The sequence below is a fragment of the Musca domestica genome, unplaced genomic scaffold (genome assembly GCF_030504385.1).
Source record: "Musca domestica strain aabys unplaced genomic scaffold, Musca_domestica.polishedcontigs.V.1.1 49, whole genome shotgun sequence".
Classification (NCBI taxonomy): domain Eukaryota; kingdom Metazoa; phylum Arthropoda; class Insecta; order Diptera; family Muscidae; genus Musca; species Musca domestica.
In genome coordinates this window covers 6,574,322-6,589,323 of record NW_026712344.1, presented here as the reverse complement: position 1 = coordinate 6,589,323, position 15,002 = coordinate 6,574,322, and the positions used below count along the sequence as shown (strand labels likewise).

General features: G+C 35.8%; 1 protein-coding gene across 1 annotated transcript in view; it reads left to right on the top strand.

Annotated features, from left to right (window-relative positions):
• Positions 1-15,002, top strand: part of LOC101899868 (serine-rich adhesin for platelets) — a 236,121-nt gene that overhangs the window by 133,009 nt on the left and 88,110 nt on the right. Inside the window, exon 3 of the mRNA XM_059127918.1 lies at positions 2,239-2,465. Within this exon, the coding sequence (XP_058983901.1) occupies positions 2,324-2,465 (142 nt within the window). The 5' untranslated portion in view covers positions 2,239-2,323. The remainder of the gene's footprint in view (positions 1-2,238; positions 2,466-15,002) is intronic.

Here is a 15,002-nt window from a genome sequence, read left to right as displayed (position 1 = left end):
CCCGAGCTAATTTTTCAATATTTGCCGAATGAAATATTTCGATATGTTCAGCTCAGGAGCCATTTTTCGGCCTCTGAGACCCGGGTTTAGATAAGTCGCTTCTTCATTCGAACCATTTTTGCTGATGTTTCTGTTTTCTTCCGTTCACTTCCTTGACGTCGGGCTACGATACCAGTATCACGGGTAATGAGCGATGGTACGAGACAAAAAAGATTTATTCACATTTAAATGCTTGTGGTTTTCCAGCCAAATATAAAGAAATCACTTTTTCACGCTTGAATTCCATCACGAATAACTTTTTTTCTGGAAAATTCTCAGCAAAAATAAAAATATTGGCCAACTTCTCCTCATAAGAAAGTTGAGCTTAGAAATTTGACATAGTAGTTTTCATTGTGTCTAGGATGATTGGTACTGAAAATTAGGTATATCGGCCGGTATTCGGATTTTGATAATTTAAGTCACATTTTTTTACCGAATTGTTTGAGATGTTGGAACTATAAATGATGTATGATAAAAATTATCATACAATCAAGCCTGTCTTTTCAATTTGAATGACAAATCTTCCGTATTTAATTTGGTTCCTGGTGGTAGTTTGGTTAGTACTTTTTGATATGACATGTCCATGACATAAGGCATTATGATGCTGTTTTGTAAATAGTTAGTGGTGCAATATGTACTTGATAAACCCATTATTTTGTATTGGGATTTCTTGCAAGGACACAGTACACCGTGCCACAGTTACCAACATTTGCCGTTGGTATTTTATTTATAACTTTCACCATAGAATGGAGGATATATTAAGTTTGTCATTCCGATTGTAACACCTCGAAATATACATTTTAGACCCCACAAAGTTACCGTCCGTCTATCGGTCTATCCGTCTGTGGAATTCACTCTAGTTTCCGAACGAAATGAAGTAGGCTTATAAAACTTAACTCAAACGTATCTTATGCCTTCAGGACTTTTTGTATTGAAAATAGGTCATGTAGGTCCACGTTTTGGTATACCTCCCTATTATCGGTATATTGGAGATTTAATCGGCAAATTTGGTATTTGAAGTTAATGAAGAAAATTGTCTGTGCAGGTCCACGCCTTCATATAGCCCCCCCTATAGCGGCACCTACCGATATTCGATATTTTGATGATTTTAGCGACATTATTCATGGAATTATTTTAAATTTGGTATTTGAAGTTCGTAATGGATATATACAGCCTATGACTGAAAATTGTCTGTGCAGGTCCACGTTTTGATGTAGCCCCAATAATTTCGGTATTTTCATAATTTTAGCTACATTATTCACCGATTTTTTGCATGTTTTGCATTACCTTTTAATGGGTAAATCCGCTCATACGCTCCAATATCCAATTGTTTTAGCTGATGTGTGATATCTCACATAATTAAAATTCCTTTTTCCATCTTTAGATTTCCCCCCACTTATCATCTGGATTTCTAGTACCATTCCTATCATATTTCCCATAAAAATATTAACTAATTTAATAACATCTCCAATCTATTTGATGATTGCATCAATTAATATTCGAATTTTTCCAACAACAACATCAGTGCAATTAATAGCCAATTTATGTTTGACAACTTCTTTGCAACGAACAGATAGATCTATCTAACTATCGTCAGATAGCAATTGTAATCATTGAATAATTCAATTTATTCTAAAGAAGGCATAAAACTTTTCCAAGTAATCTGGTGGTGGTGGTGATGGTGATGGTAGGACAGGCAGGCAGCAAAGTGAACAAAAACCCAAGACAGATACTTCAAGAATATTGAAAACTGCTTAAGGATAATTGAAGCAAAGTGTAAAAGCACTAAGCACTGGAAATCTTTATTTTTAGGACACAAATGAAGAAGTCTCTTGAGGAGAATACTGCAAAAGAAAAGAACTGAATACTCTGTGTGTGTGGTTGTTTGATTGTGTTGAGTCAAACAAAAAGTGCTTTCGTTCGTAGTGACAAAATTAATTAAGTTAATTGATGTGAAATTTATTAGAAGTGAAATTTTTGCACAGTATTAGGCTTGACACTAACTACTGCTGCTGCTGTCTGTCTCTCTCTCTCTCTCTCGTTTGCAGAACTAATGATGGTCTGCTAGAGCAAATGAAATGAATTGAATTTGTGTAAAATAAGTGTTATTCAAAAATGATACTGCAGTAAAATGACCGAAACATTAATTTATGATATGCTTTCTTGTTTCTCTCTTCCCCTTCGACACTTTTCTAACAGGTCGTCTCCTTGAGTTCGTTCGAAGTCTGCCAGAAATACTCGAAAAGTTATTTAAATTAAACAATTTCGAAGTGGAGCGGTAGAAATGGCGCCAAAATTGACGCCATTTCCTTCAATGGTCCAGCAAAGATGGCATCATTTCAAAATTGTCACTTTGGCAATTGGAATTTTATTGACAACAACAACAATAACACCAACAACAGCCACAAAAACTACAGCAGCCCAAGGTATGTACAAAATTTATTTAAATAATTGGAATTTAATTGATAACCGTTTTTTTGGTCATGTTACACTATGCGCAAAAAAAACCCAATTGGGGACCCTTTTTCCTTTCAAATAAATAACGGCATTTTATGACATAAATTCCACATGGTTTTCATATGCAAAAATATGTGTGTATGAAATGTATTTATTTCATTGCAGCCACTAAAAAAATTAATTACATTTGAGGATATTTAGATATTTAGGTTGGCTGACTGAAACCGACTTTTCAGTTTGCTACATTGTAGTCGGGGGGATGGCAAAGATGGGCATTAAAGGCAAAGTTTTATTAAGGACACTCACGGATAGTACCAAACTAAAATTTTCTAAAATATGCGATTTATCGGTCCTAATTCTTTGAAATAGATCGTACAAAATCGTAAATTTTTTAATGGTTAACACGTCTTAGTATTATTCTAAAAATCCAAGATTGTCGGCAAAAAAAATTAAATAATCACGATTCTTGACCAGGACGTCCCTTATAATATGCCTATTGAAATATGTTTGACAAACAAAAAACATTGCTCCAAATCGGAAACATGGTCCGAAGACGATCTTTTGTGAGAATATGGCCAAATAAATGGACCAATAATTTCCGGATTTCGACCCAAGAGACATAGAATTCAAAACCAAAATTTCAGAAGTCTATGCAAACAGTAGTCCAAAAACAAAATCACCACAAACTTCCATTTCAAAATGATCCCAAACTTTGAGACTAATTGTATTACAAATTTTGGCCCCATTATATGTACTTTTTCTATTACCACAGTTTACCCCAAATACAATTTAATATTAGCTGGCACGGAATGCGTTCCGACCCGTACTTTTAGTTTTCAGTGCATATGAAGCACTATACTATAAATTACAATGTTTTTATAATAAGTAATGTCTCCATAGTAATTTCTAAATAGAAATAAATATTCATGGCAAAAATTATAATAGATGTTCACCTACCGTCGGTGTTAGATATTTTGTATAGCTTGATCTCATTTTTTAGTCATAGGCTTTAACTTGATATTATAACTTGGTATTGTAAAGAGCTTAGCAACATTTTTTATTCAAATGAGCTGTATTTTAAAATTTGCATTTCCAACATTTAGAATACTGTTCTGCGTGGTATATAGTTTTGTTCAGCTCAAAATTAAGGGCAGAATGATTTCAGAATAGTCAAAGATAATTTCTCTTTTACACTCATTACCGTAAGATGGGAATTAATTTTTTTTTTTTGTCGGTTAAATTGTGCGTTGGTATAATTCAATGACGATTGAAGTAATGTTCGGTCTCGTGTTAATTTCTAATATTCATAGCTTTCTCATGTTTCGGAGTTTATTTCATATAGACGTACATCCCAAATCTACGTTCCCAAGCAATATTCTCTTGGCGGTTAAAATTAAATAGAATACAAAATTGTCTTTTCTTACCACACATTTGTTGAGAAAGTGGACTTGGGGTACCCAAATGTGAGGGCTATATTTAAATAAATGCATATGTGGACTATTATATGTAAAATGGTTCTCTACCCGAGAATAGCCTAAATACAATGTTTAGCCAAATCAATTGATAAATGGCGTCATGATGGGCCCTACTCTGAAAATTTAAAATTTTATACGAACAAGTTTTCCTTCCCCTTAGAAACCAAGATGAAAAATAAGTGCAAAAAAATGAAAAAAATGTCCAAGACCCCGAAAATAGCTTAAATCATGGTTATACCAAAACGCGATCATTTTTTGCAAGGATGGTTTCTTCTCAAGTTGCCAACGTTTGTCGAATTTAGTATAAAAAATATTGTCAAAATGTAAAATATACTTGAAATCTGAAAGAAGTCGGTCATTTTTTTTTTTTTATTTTGAAGCACGATGTAGTTCCTGGATTTGGAAGCTAGATTTTTAATGTTATACATTATAGATCGTAATTTAACATCGTATTGCGCACTAATTTCATTTTTAATATTTGCATTCAGAATTTAAAACAAAACAAATATACGCTTCAATATAGTATGCTAAATTAAAAAAAAAATATGCCAAAAAAATAATTCTTTATTTTGTATAAAAAGCTATAAGTTCGGTCGGGCCGATATTTGAATACCCTCCACCATTTGGAACGATTTTGGCCATTTTCAAAACAATAAAATCCGTTAAAAGTCTGTTAATATCTTAAAAATACCGAATGTAGCGTTATATTAGGGTCTATACGACGACGTGGACCTGCATAGGCAACATAGGCAATTTTTGTCATAAACCATTACAATATTCAAATGCGAAACTTGAATAAAAAATCTATGAATAATGTAGCTAAAATCATCAAAATTCAGAATATATGGAGATACCGTTATATTGGGGCTATACAAAGACGTGGAGCTGCACAGACAATTTTCTGTCACAGGCTGTAGTATCCATTACGTACTTCAATTACCAAATTTGAAACAATTCCGGCGAATAATGTCGCTAAAATCATCAAAATACCGAATATCGGGAAGTGCCGTTATATGGGGCTATACGAAGACGTTCACCTGCACAGACAATTTTCTGTCATAAGCTATAGTACCCATTACGAACTTGAAATACCAAATTTGAAACATTTCCGGTGAATAATGTCGAGGTACTATTATATGGGGGCTATACCAAAATGTGGGCCTACATGATCCTGCAGACATAATACAGATTTGAATAAAATTTTATCAACCTACTTCATTTCTTTCGGAAGCTAGAGTGATTTCCGCAGATGGACGACCGACATACATAGCTAAATCGACATAGAATTTTATGCTGATATGAATATATATACTTTGTGGGGTCTAAAATGCATATTGCGAGGTGTTATAAATGGGATGACAAACTACAAATATAAAACTACAAACTACAAGTATAAAAACCACAAATATACATTCGAAAATAATAAGTCAAAATGGAAAAAATCATGCCATATAAAACATTACGATTGTACGTTTCCAAAGTCAAAATTAACATTTTCAAATTTCACATTTTTGTTTTTGGACTTCATCCTATTCTGCCAAGAAACAATTACGAATTTTTCTGAATCAGATTAGCGGTTCTTGAGTTATAAGCGTAGTAACTAACACAACTTTCTTGAATATATATAGATTGTATTGTATGGGGATGGCGTAGAGCACCGGGTTCAGCTAGTTTATTATAAATTAATTATATCCAAAGAGTTGCAAACAGTTGAAATGAATTAATAAGCACGTCAAAAATGTAGTAATGCCGTAGGACGAACAAAAACTTAACTCGAAAACGCTTTGTAACATAAATAATGCTAAAAATCTAAAACTTCGGTTTGTTTTTGTACTTCCGTTCCCATTTCAAAGAAAGACAATAATAATTTAATTTATTTGGCATAAACTGGAATGTATTGTTATATATTTCGATTTATTTGCTGGTTTTTTACGGCCAGAGGCCATAACAATTTTATATTAATTAAATGGCATTTTTCGTGATAAAATGAAAAACAAACCTGTGAAGCCAATGGGCAAAAAACAGAAATGCGAACAAAATCAATACAATATATACGTTTTTTGCTTTAAATTAAACCAAAAAACAAAAAACGTTGCTTTAACTGCAAGCCAAATACTTTTGGCATTCATAAACAATAATGATGACAACAATAAGACAAATAAATGAAATGGAAATTTTTAAATGTTGAACATTTTTAAACTTTGGCTGACAGCCGCAAAGAATTCACTTTAGGACACGTTTAAGGAAAATTGAGGTGAAAGTTATTCGTCCAAAAAAATACCCTACAACTAAAGTATTAAAATGCTTGTGGTATTTTATATCCCATTCGGTATCAACAGCCTTAACACAAAGAATTGTAAATATTGGTCTATATTTTTTTAAGCCCCTTTATAGAAAAATATATGCAAAACCCAGTAAAAACAGACCAAATTCGGCTTGGACAGACTTTATGATTCCCAAAACCACTTTGCATATATCGCTACATATAACAAAAAAAAAACCTTTTTATGGGCAATTTATAAGAATTAAACAAACTAACTATGACCGCGTTTGAATGCGTATTATGAATTCAAATCAGTTAAAATTTAAAGCCGAAATGAACTAATATATATCAGGATTCAAACGTATTCTGCTAAATTTTGAGGGAGACATTCGTGTCCGATAGTCGATATCAATAAAAATCCAACCTGTTTGAGCTCATATTACACTTTTTAGGCACAATAAATTTGAAATCGGGTAAAGATATATATGGGAGCTATATGCAAATTTGTACCGATCTCTATAAAATTTAGATGAGGTATTTCTTCAGGGTGAGATAAAAAACTGCAACAAAGTCAAACGCCATAATTTTTACATTTTTTTAATTTTATTTGAGTTCTGTTGGCCAACCGAAGGTGCACATTTCAGCTGACCTCTTTGGTAAGTAAACACGATCATTATGTTTGTTTACAAACTGCTGGTCAATGAATGTCTTCTCATCGGAGACGGAGAAAACCAAATTAGGCAGTTCACCACATTCGGCCAAGCGAAGCAACTCCTTATCTCTTTTGGGTCTATTTTCTTTCTCTTGCGGATTAAGTTCTTGCACTTTCCGGAATTTCAATGGCTTACCCTGAGCTCATTTTTCAATATTTGCCGAATGGAATATTGCAATATGTTGTTCAGCTCACGAGCCATTTTTCGGCCACTGCGACGCGGGTTTCGATCAAGTCGCTTCTTTACTTTTCGAACAATTTTTGCTGATGTTGTTGTTTTCTTCCGACCACTTCTTTGACGTCGGGCTACGCTCCCATTATCACGGTAACGAGCGATGGTACGAGACACAAAAGATTTATTCACATTTAAATGCTGGAGTGCTCTAACAGTAGCCACTTTTGGTATTCCAGCCAAATATAAAGAAATCACACTATCACGCTTGAATTCCATCATGAATATTTTTTTTCTGCAAAATTCTCACCAAAATGCGCCGACTAAGGTGATTGGCCGCCATATCAGCCGATGGTCGCTCTCCGCTCGTGTTAATCGACCGTGGCATCATTATCGCGAAAATATTCTGGAGGGTGTATTAAAGAATTGAGCACGCAGATCTTGGACATTCCAACAGGACATTCTTAGCACCATCGCACTCAGCACGCGCCACCTAAGAATGGTTACATAATGAGATTTTCAGCGCACATTGACCACCAAAATCTTCGGATACCAAACCGTTGACCTATTGTGTCTGGAGTATTTTGAAAAACATGGTTAGCACTAAAAAAATACCAAAGTGTCGTTTCGCCGGAAATGGACCAAAATACCGCAGAGCAACATTCGGGCAGCGTATGACGGTTTCATTGGCCGTAATATAATTTGTGCCAAAGTTGACCGATTCGAAAAAATCTAAACTTATTATAAAATTTGATGTCATTTCCGACATTTTTGCTTACATTCAATAAAATTAATATAGTTTTTTATCTCACCTTGCACATGAAAGGCTGACCTATAAATTAATACTGATTTCCTTGACGAATACAGCCAAATATTGGTGATACAGTACATCATATAGAGGAATCTAAATTTTCAGATACTGTTTGAATACCTATTACCACGAGATGGAGCGTAAATATAAAGCGAATGCTACGAAAATGTACATGATCTCGTGGTTTAGGTCAAAAGCCATGAAAAAACTCTTGCAGGACTTTTCTACAGATCATATATTTTTGGTAAATATTGGTTCCAGATCTATGATGGTTATTCGAAAAAAGGAGCGATTATTTCAACATTTTTTATGATGTCGAAAATGTTTTAAATATATGTTTTGTCGGGGATGTTTCTTTGGGGAATCTATATTCTGTTCAAAAAGGGTTTCATACTTTACGGCAAATTTTAGTGTTATAGGGTATCAAATGGTCGGGTCCGCCCGACTATGGCCTTTGCGATCTTGTTAATTTTATGATGTAGGTTCCATGTAGCCGTCCACAACATTTTTATAAAAAAGTATAAATCAAAAATGACAGGGCAGTTGGCATGGGTAGAACTTAACGACTTCTTTATTTTGGTCGACAATTTTCTTTAATAAGCAAAGTTATAAGTATTTTATTTTTACCGAATTTTACCGGTGTCTCATAAAATGAGTTAAAGAATCGCACTACAGAAGGTATGTATCCCCTACAGCCAGAAGTCTGGGGACACAAATTGAAATGATCCAAAAAAGCTTTGCATTCTAAAAGATGGATTTAATATCGTCATGTAAATAAAAGAGAAATGTCTACGTTTTGGAATTGAGTCGGCTTCCTAATTATATATGAGTTTTAAGCTACCGGAAATTGACTATATATTGCTGTAGTTTTCATACAACAATTAATAAAAGCTGAAAATTTAAAGTAACAAATTTTTTAACAATTAGAAATATTCCATAAATAATGATAAATTTATTTATTTATTTTTGTGGCATTTTTGTGGCATATATATATATATATATATATATATATATATATATATATATATATATATATATATATATATATATATATATTTTTTTTTTTTTTTTTTTTTATTTTTATGATGTGATATATCCAATATAGTATTGTTATTATTTATATATGTTCATATGTATACACAACAATTTACAACAATGCCATGCAACACAATTGAAGTGCTTTCGATGGTTCGATGGTTTTGTCGAATAAATGTATGTGCCTTACTTTTTTCCAAAAGCTAGCGGGAGTTATCAGTGACGACAGGTAGTGGCCAATGAATGAAAATATTACGCGACACAACTTGTTGAAAAATATTTAACATTATTTACGTTTTACATACCCACCCACACAACGGCGGTGTATGTTAAAATTTTTGACAAATGTTTACAAAATATATTTTATTTTTAAAATAAGTGCATGTTTCTGGTCCACATTCTAATATTATGTGCAATTTTAAATTTCAACCAACAATAGGTATGATTGAACCCCATCATACCATATGTTCAAACCAAGTTTGATATAATAGTCGTTCTAGTCAGTTACTTCAGTCTGTAGACTTCAAAAATTACGTTTCTTTTCTCCCAAGGCCGTAGTTAGCACACCTCCATTTTCAAAAAATATTTCTGTTCTCACATTTAAATCCAGAACAGTAAGTTTTGTTTTTTGTTGCAAAACTTTGCTTACATGCGCGCACAACCACATAAACATTCGTAGTTATAGCGATGGTCAATTTGTTGTTTCATTTTTATTTTATTTTTTTGTTTTTATTATTTTGCATTGTTGGTGTTTATTTGCGTTTGTTACACACACACACACACACATACATGCAACGCATATAAACGTCACCACACTAAAGCGTACCGAAAATGGATTCAGTGGCCTGTAAAACTTAAAATGGCATGTAAGGGCAAAGATGGAAGTGCCAGTGACTGTGTGTGTGAGTGTGTGCGTGTAAACAATAATTGTATAACAACAAGGACATAAAAGGAAACAAAAGGCCACAACAAGAAGTAACACAAAGGCAAACGGTAGTCATGCAATGGCTATGGGGGAGAGGTTGTTGGGCGCAGGAGTGCTAGGGCAGATATTGCACAAAATTGCAGTAACCCAGCAAAGCGAATATTATGGGCAGAGGAAAATGACGTTACCCTGAAGATAACGACTCCACCAAATTGGAGAATTTCCTCTCATTTGAAAAGTTTGAGAAAAATTACTCCAATTCACATTCGCGACCCTTCAGCTCGTCTATACAGACTCCGTGGGACTTCAGCTCGACTATAGAGACGCCGTAGAACTTCAGCTCGTCTACAGGGTGAGATAAAAAAACTGCATACTGCACTACATATTTTTAATTTTATTTAATGAAAGCCAAATATGTCATAAATACAGGGTTGCCCATATTCGACGGACCTTTGGGCCCTTTGGCCCCATTCCAATCGACGAGGCTTGTCCGCAGGCAACATTCTTTGCGTCAATTAAATTTTTACGGGAACGGCAAATCAATGCGAATAATCCGTTGTAAAGTGGACCGAGCCATGCCCAACTGCTGAGAACGGCGTTTTTGGAATGTTCTTGGGGACCTCTCAACACTGGCTCGTACGGCAGCGATATTCTCGGCCGATCGCCTTGGCCTCTTCGGATTAGAAAGAGCCTTACAGTCGAAAATTTTCCGTATAAACTTTAATGGTGTTCTTAGAAGGCGCACTTCTCACATTTTTTAATGTTTTAAAAGCACGTTGAGTTTTCACAATTGACTTCTTGTAAATTTCAACTATTTCAGAGCGCTCGCGTGGCGTGTATTGGTTCATGGTAAAAATCTGCTTGGACTGACGCTTCAAATGCGGTATGTCATTAAGCGATGTGACATCTCTGTCAAAAGTTATGGTGTTGCCAGATGGGTCCGTCGAATATGGGCAACCCTGTAGCATTAAATTTTAGAATAAGTTTAGATTTATTCGAATTGGTCACCTTTGGCACGAATTATGGCCTTCAAACAGCCAATGAAACACACGCTGCCCGAATGTTGCTCTGCGGTATTTTGCCCCATTCATCATAATACTTTGGTATTTTATAGTGCGAACCTTGCATTCCAAAATGCTCCAAACACAATAGTCCAACGGATTGGTATCCAGAGATTTAGGTGGCCATTGTGCGCTGAAAATGAAGCGAGGAAGCTCATTTTGTAACCATTCTTGGGTGGCGCATGCTGAGTGTTGGAATGTCCAAGGTCTGCGGCCAAAATGGTTGCGTGCGCAAGGCTTTAATACACCCTCCAGAATATTTTCGCGATAATATTTAGCATTTATTATGATGCCACGGCCGGTTAATACGAGCGGAGACCGACCATCGGCTGTTATGGCGGCCCACACCATCACCATGGCCGGCGCTTGAGTTCAGGTGGCCAATCGAAGGTGCACATTTCCTGCTGACCTCTTTGGCACGATCATTTTGTTTATTTACAAACTGCTGGACAACTAATGTTTTCTAAGTTCTTGCACTTTTTGGAATTGCCATGGCTTTACCCCGAGCTCATTTTTTAATATTTGCCGAATGGAATATTGCGATATGTTCAGGTCACGAACCATTTTTCGGCCACTGCGACGCGGGTTTCGATCAAGTCACTTCTTTACTTTTCGAACCATTTCCGTTCACTTCCATGAAGTCGAGATACGCTACCAGTATCACGGTAATGAGCGATGGTACGAGACACAAAAGATTTATTCATATTTAAACGCAGGAGTGCTCTAACGATGGCCACTTGTGGTTTTCCAGCCAAATATAAAGAAATCACACGCTTGAATTCCATCAAGAATAACTTTTGTTCTGGAAAATTCTCACCAAAATGCTTTTGTACGCTTGTAAACAATATAATGAGCTGTCACTGGAATAATTTCAACAGCTTTCGGACGAGTGGCTTAGAAATGACAGCAGTCTGAAGTTGGTTGCAGTTTTTTTCATCTCACCCTGTATAGAAACTCCTTGACCCTTCAACTCGTCTGTATAGGCTCCATGAGCCTTCAGATCGTCTACAGAGACTCTATGGGGCTTCAGCTCGTCTATAGAGAATCCGTGGCTTTTCTACTCGTCCATTGAGACTCCGTAAACCTTCAACTCGTCTAAAGAAGAATTTCTAGAATTTCAGCATGTGAGCTCATGAATGTAGACTCCCAGGCCTCAGATCATATATTTAGACTCCTGGCCTCAGCTCGTCTATGTCGGCGCCCTGCCCTTCAGCTCTTCGATGTAGACGTCATGGCATTCAGCTCGTCTATTTAGACTCGTCTTTTCGGCTTACATCAACTCCCTTACATTCAAGACCTTTCTAAAGAGTCTCTGGCCTACAGCTTGTCTATATAGACTTCCTTGTCTCAAATCTTATATATTAACTCCCCGACATTCAGCTAGTCTTTATATGCTACCTTACAACCAGCACTTTCAACTGCTTCTTCCATAAAATCTATATAGCATTTAGGTCGTTTAAACCAAAAATATATCGCTTTGTTTCCTGGGCACCACCACCTATACATCCATAGTTGGCCGATGCCAACAACAGTAGGGTTCATTCGCATGATGATTTTAAACATTTTACGTTCTTTAACGTTGCAATTTGAAGTGGCAATCAGGCCAATTGAAAGTTTACATGTTATTTGTACACATAAACAGTTGCAATCACACTCACACTCACGCGCACACACACACACATTCACGAAAATATGTCTACATACTTATACAACTTGAGTTTGCGGAAAAAAATACTTTTTTACAATTAAATTCTTTCATATTTATAACTTGCGCTATTGGAATTAACAGGGCATAATTAGTTTGTCAAATAAGTTGGAACTGTGTTTATGGACGAAATTATGGTCAGTGATTATTCAAGGAAAAATTTATCCTAAATGCTAGCATACATTTATATTTACATACAGCCTTGTTTTCATTGCGTGGATTGTGTGTAAAAATATTCAAATCAAAATCAATGGTTTTTGCTGAGGATATCTGTCATTGTAGCCAACCATTCGATCAATTCAACGTTTTACTATAGTTCTGTAATCGTTCTGTATTTATTTTTTCTCTGTTGTTTGTCACAGCCGCATAAGCTTGGCAAAAATAAAAACAATTAACTTGAAAGGCTTCCTACAAACTTTTCTGTGATATGAAAATTGCACCAAATACACTCACATACTTACAAATACACACTCACACATCTGTACGTGTGACCGTAAGTAATGCAATTGCTGCACAATTTTCATTTTCATTCTATTTGTGAATGTTGTTTGTTTGGATTTTTTCGCTAATTTTTGTTTTTATTTTGGTCCGATTTTTTTCGTTTATGGAATCTTGAAATTGCTGGTGTTTTCTAAGAAGAAAAAAAAATCCATGCTAACACAGACACGTACACACGCTAACAGCTACACCGACAACAAGTAATACTGCCGCAATTTTTAATTTATATTTAATAAATGAATGGTAGTTGTTCGCCAATATTGTTTATTGTTTCGTTCGGTAGTTGTTGTTTTTTGGCATTGCGTAGAAATGCTTTTAAATTAATTGTTCCATAAGTCATTGCTAAAAATCTGTCACTTTGCAATAAATAAATATTCTAGGTTAAAATGAAATCGCAATCGGAAATGTTGGTGGCCTTTTTTATTTGGAGATATCATTCCCGAACTATTTAATTGATTTCAATCGATTTTAATTAAATTGTTCGATAGGTAGTCAGTTGTTGGAAGACATTTTTTATTTTCAAATAATGGGGGAGTAACTGCATTTTAGAATATTTCCATACTGCAACCTAGTTAAAGAACTAGGGGTAAGGCCATTGAAATTCCAAAAAGTGCCTGAACTTACACCGCAACAGAAAGAAAATAAGCTCAAAAGAGCTAGAGAGTTACTTCGCTTGTCCGAAAGTGGTGAACTGCCGAATTTAGTTTTCTCCGATGAGAAAACATTCGTTGCCAAGCAGTTTGTAAACAAACAAAATGATCGTGTTTACTTGCCAAAGAGCTCAGCTGAAAATGTGCACCTTCGGTTGGCCACCAGAACTCAAGCGCCGACCATGGTGATGGTGTGGGCCACCATAACTGCCGATGGTCGCTCTCCACTCGTATTAATCTGCCGTGGCATCAGAATGAATGCCGAATATTATCGCGAAAACATACTGAAGGGTGTTTTAAAGCCTTGAGGATGCAAATATTTTGGACATTCCAACAGGACTCAGCACCACTCAGCACGCACCACCTAAGAATGGTTACAAAATGAGGTTCCTCGCTTAATTCCAGCGCCAAATACCAGTCCGTTGGACTTTTGTGTCTGGAGTATTTTGGAAAGCAAGGTTGGCACTAAAAAATACCAAAGTGTCGATCATCTCATGAAAGCGCTTCTCCGGGAATGGGCCAAAATACCGCAGGGCAACATGTGACGGTTTCATTGAAGGCCATAATACCTGCCAAAGGTGACCAATTCGTACAATTCTAAACTTATTCTAAAATTTAATGTTATTTCCGACATTTTTTGCTTCCATTCAATGAAATTTAATAAAAATCATGGCGTTTGACTTTGTTTCCGTTTTTTTTTTATCTCACCCTGTACAGCTCGTCTGACTCACTTGTCTTCGGCTCCCTAGCTTTCAGCTCTTCTATATAGACCCCCTAGCCTTCAGCTCGTCTATATAGACTCCCTAGCCTTCAGCTTGTCTATATAGACTCCCTAGCTTTCATTTCGCCTATATGGACTCCCTAGTCTTCAGCTTGCCTATATAATGACTCCCCAGTCTTTAGCTCGCCTATAATGTCTTTCTAGCCTTCAGCTGGCCTATATAGTCTTCCTAGCCTTCAGCTCGCCTTTATAGTATTTGTAGCCCTCAGCTCGCCTATATGGGTTCCCTAGCCTTTAGCTCGCCTATACAGGTTCCCTAGTTTTCAGCTCGCCTATATAGTCTTCTAGCCTTCAGCTCGTCTATATAGTCTTCTAGCCTTCAGCTCGCCCATATAGACTCCCTAGCCTTCAGCTTGTCTATATAGACTCCCTAGCATTCAGCTCGTCTATAAGACTCCCTAGCCTTCAGCTTGTCTAT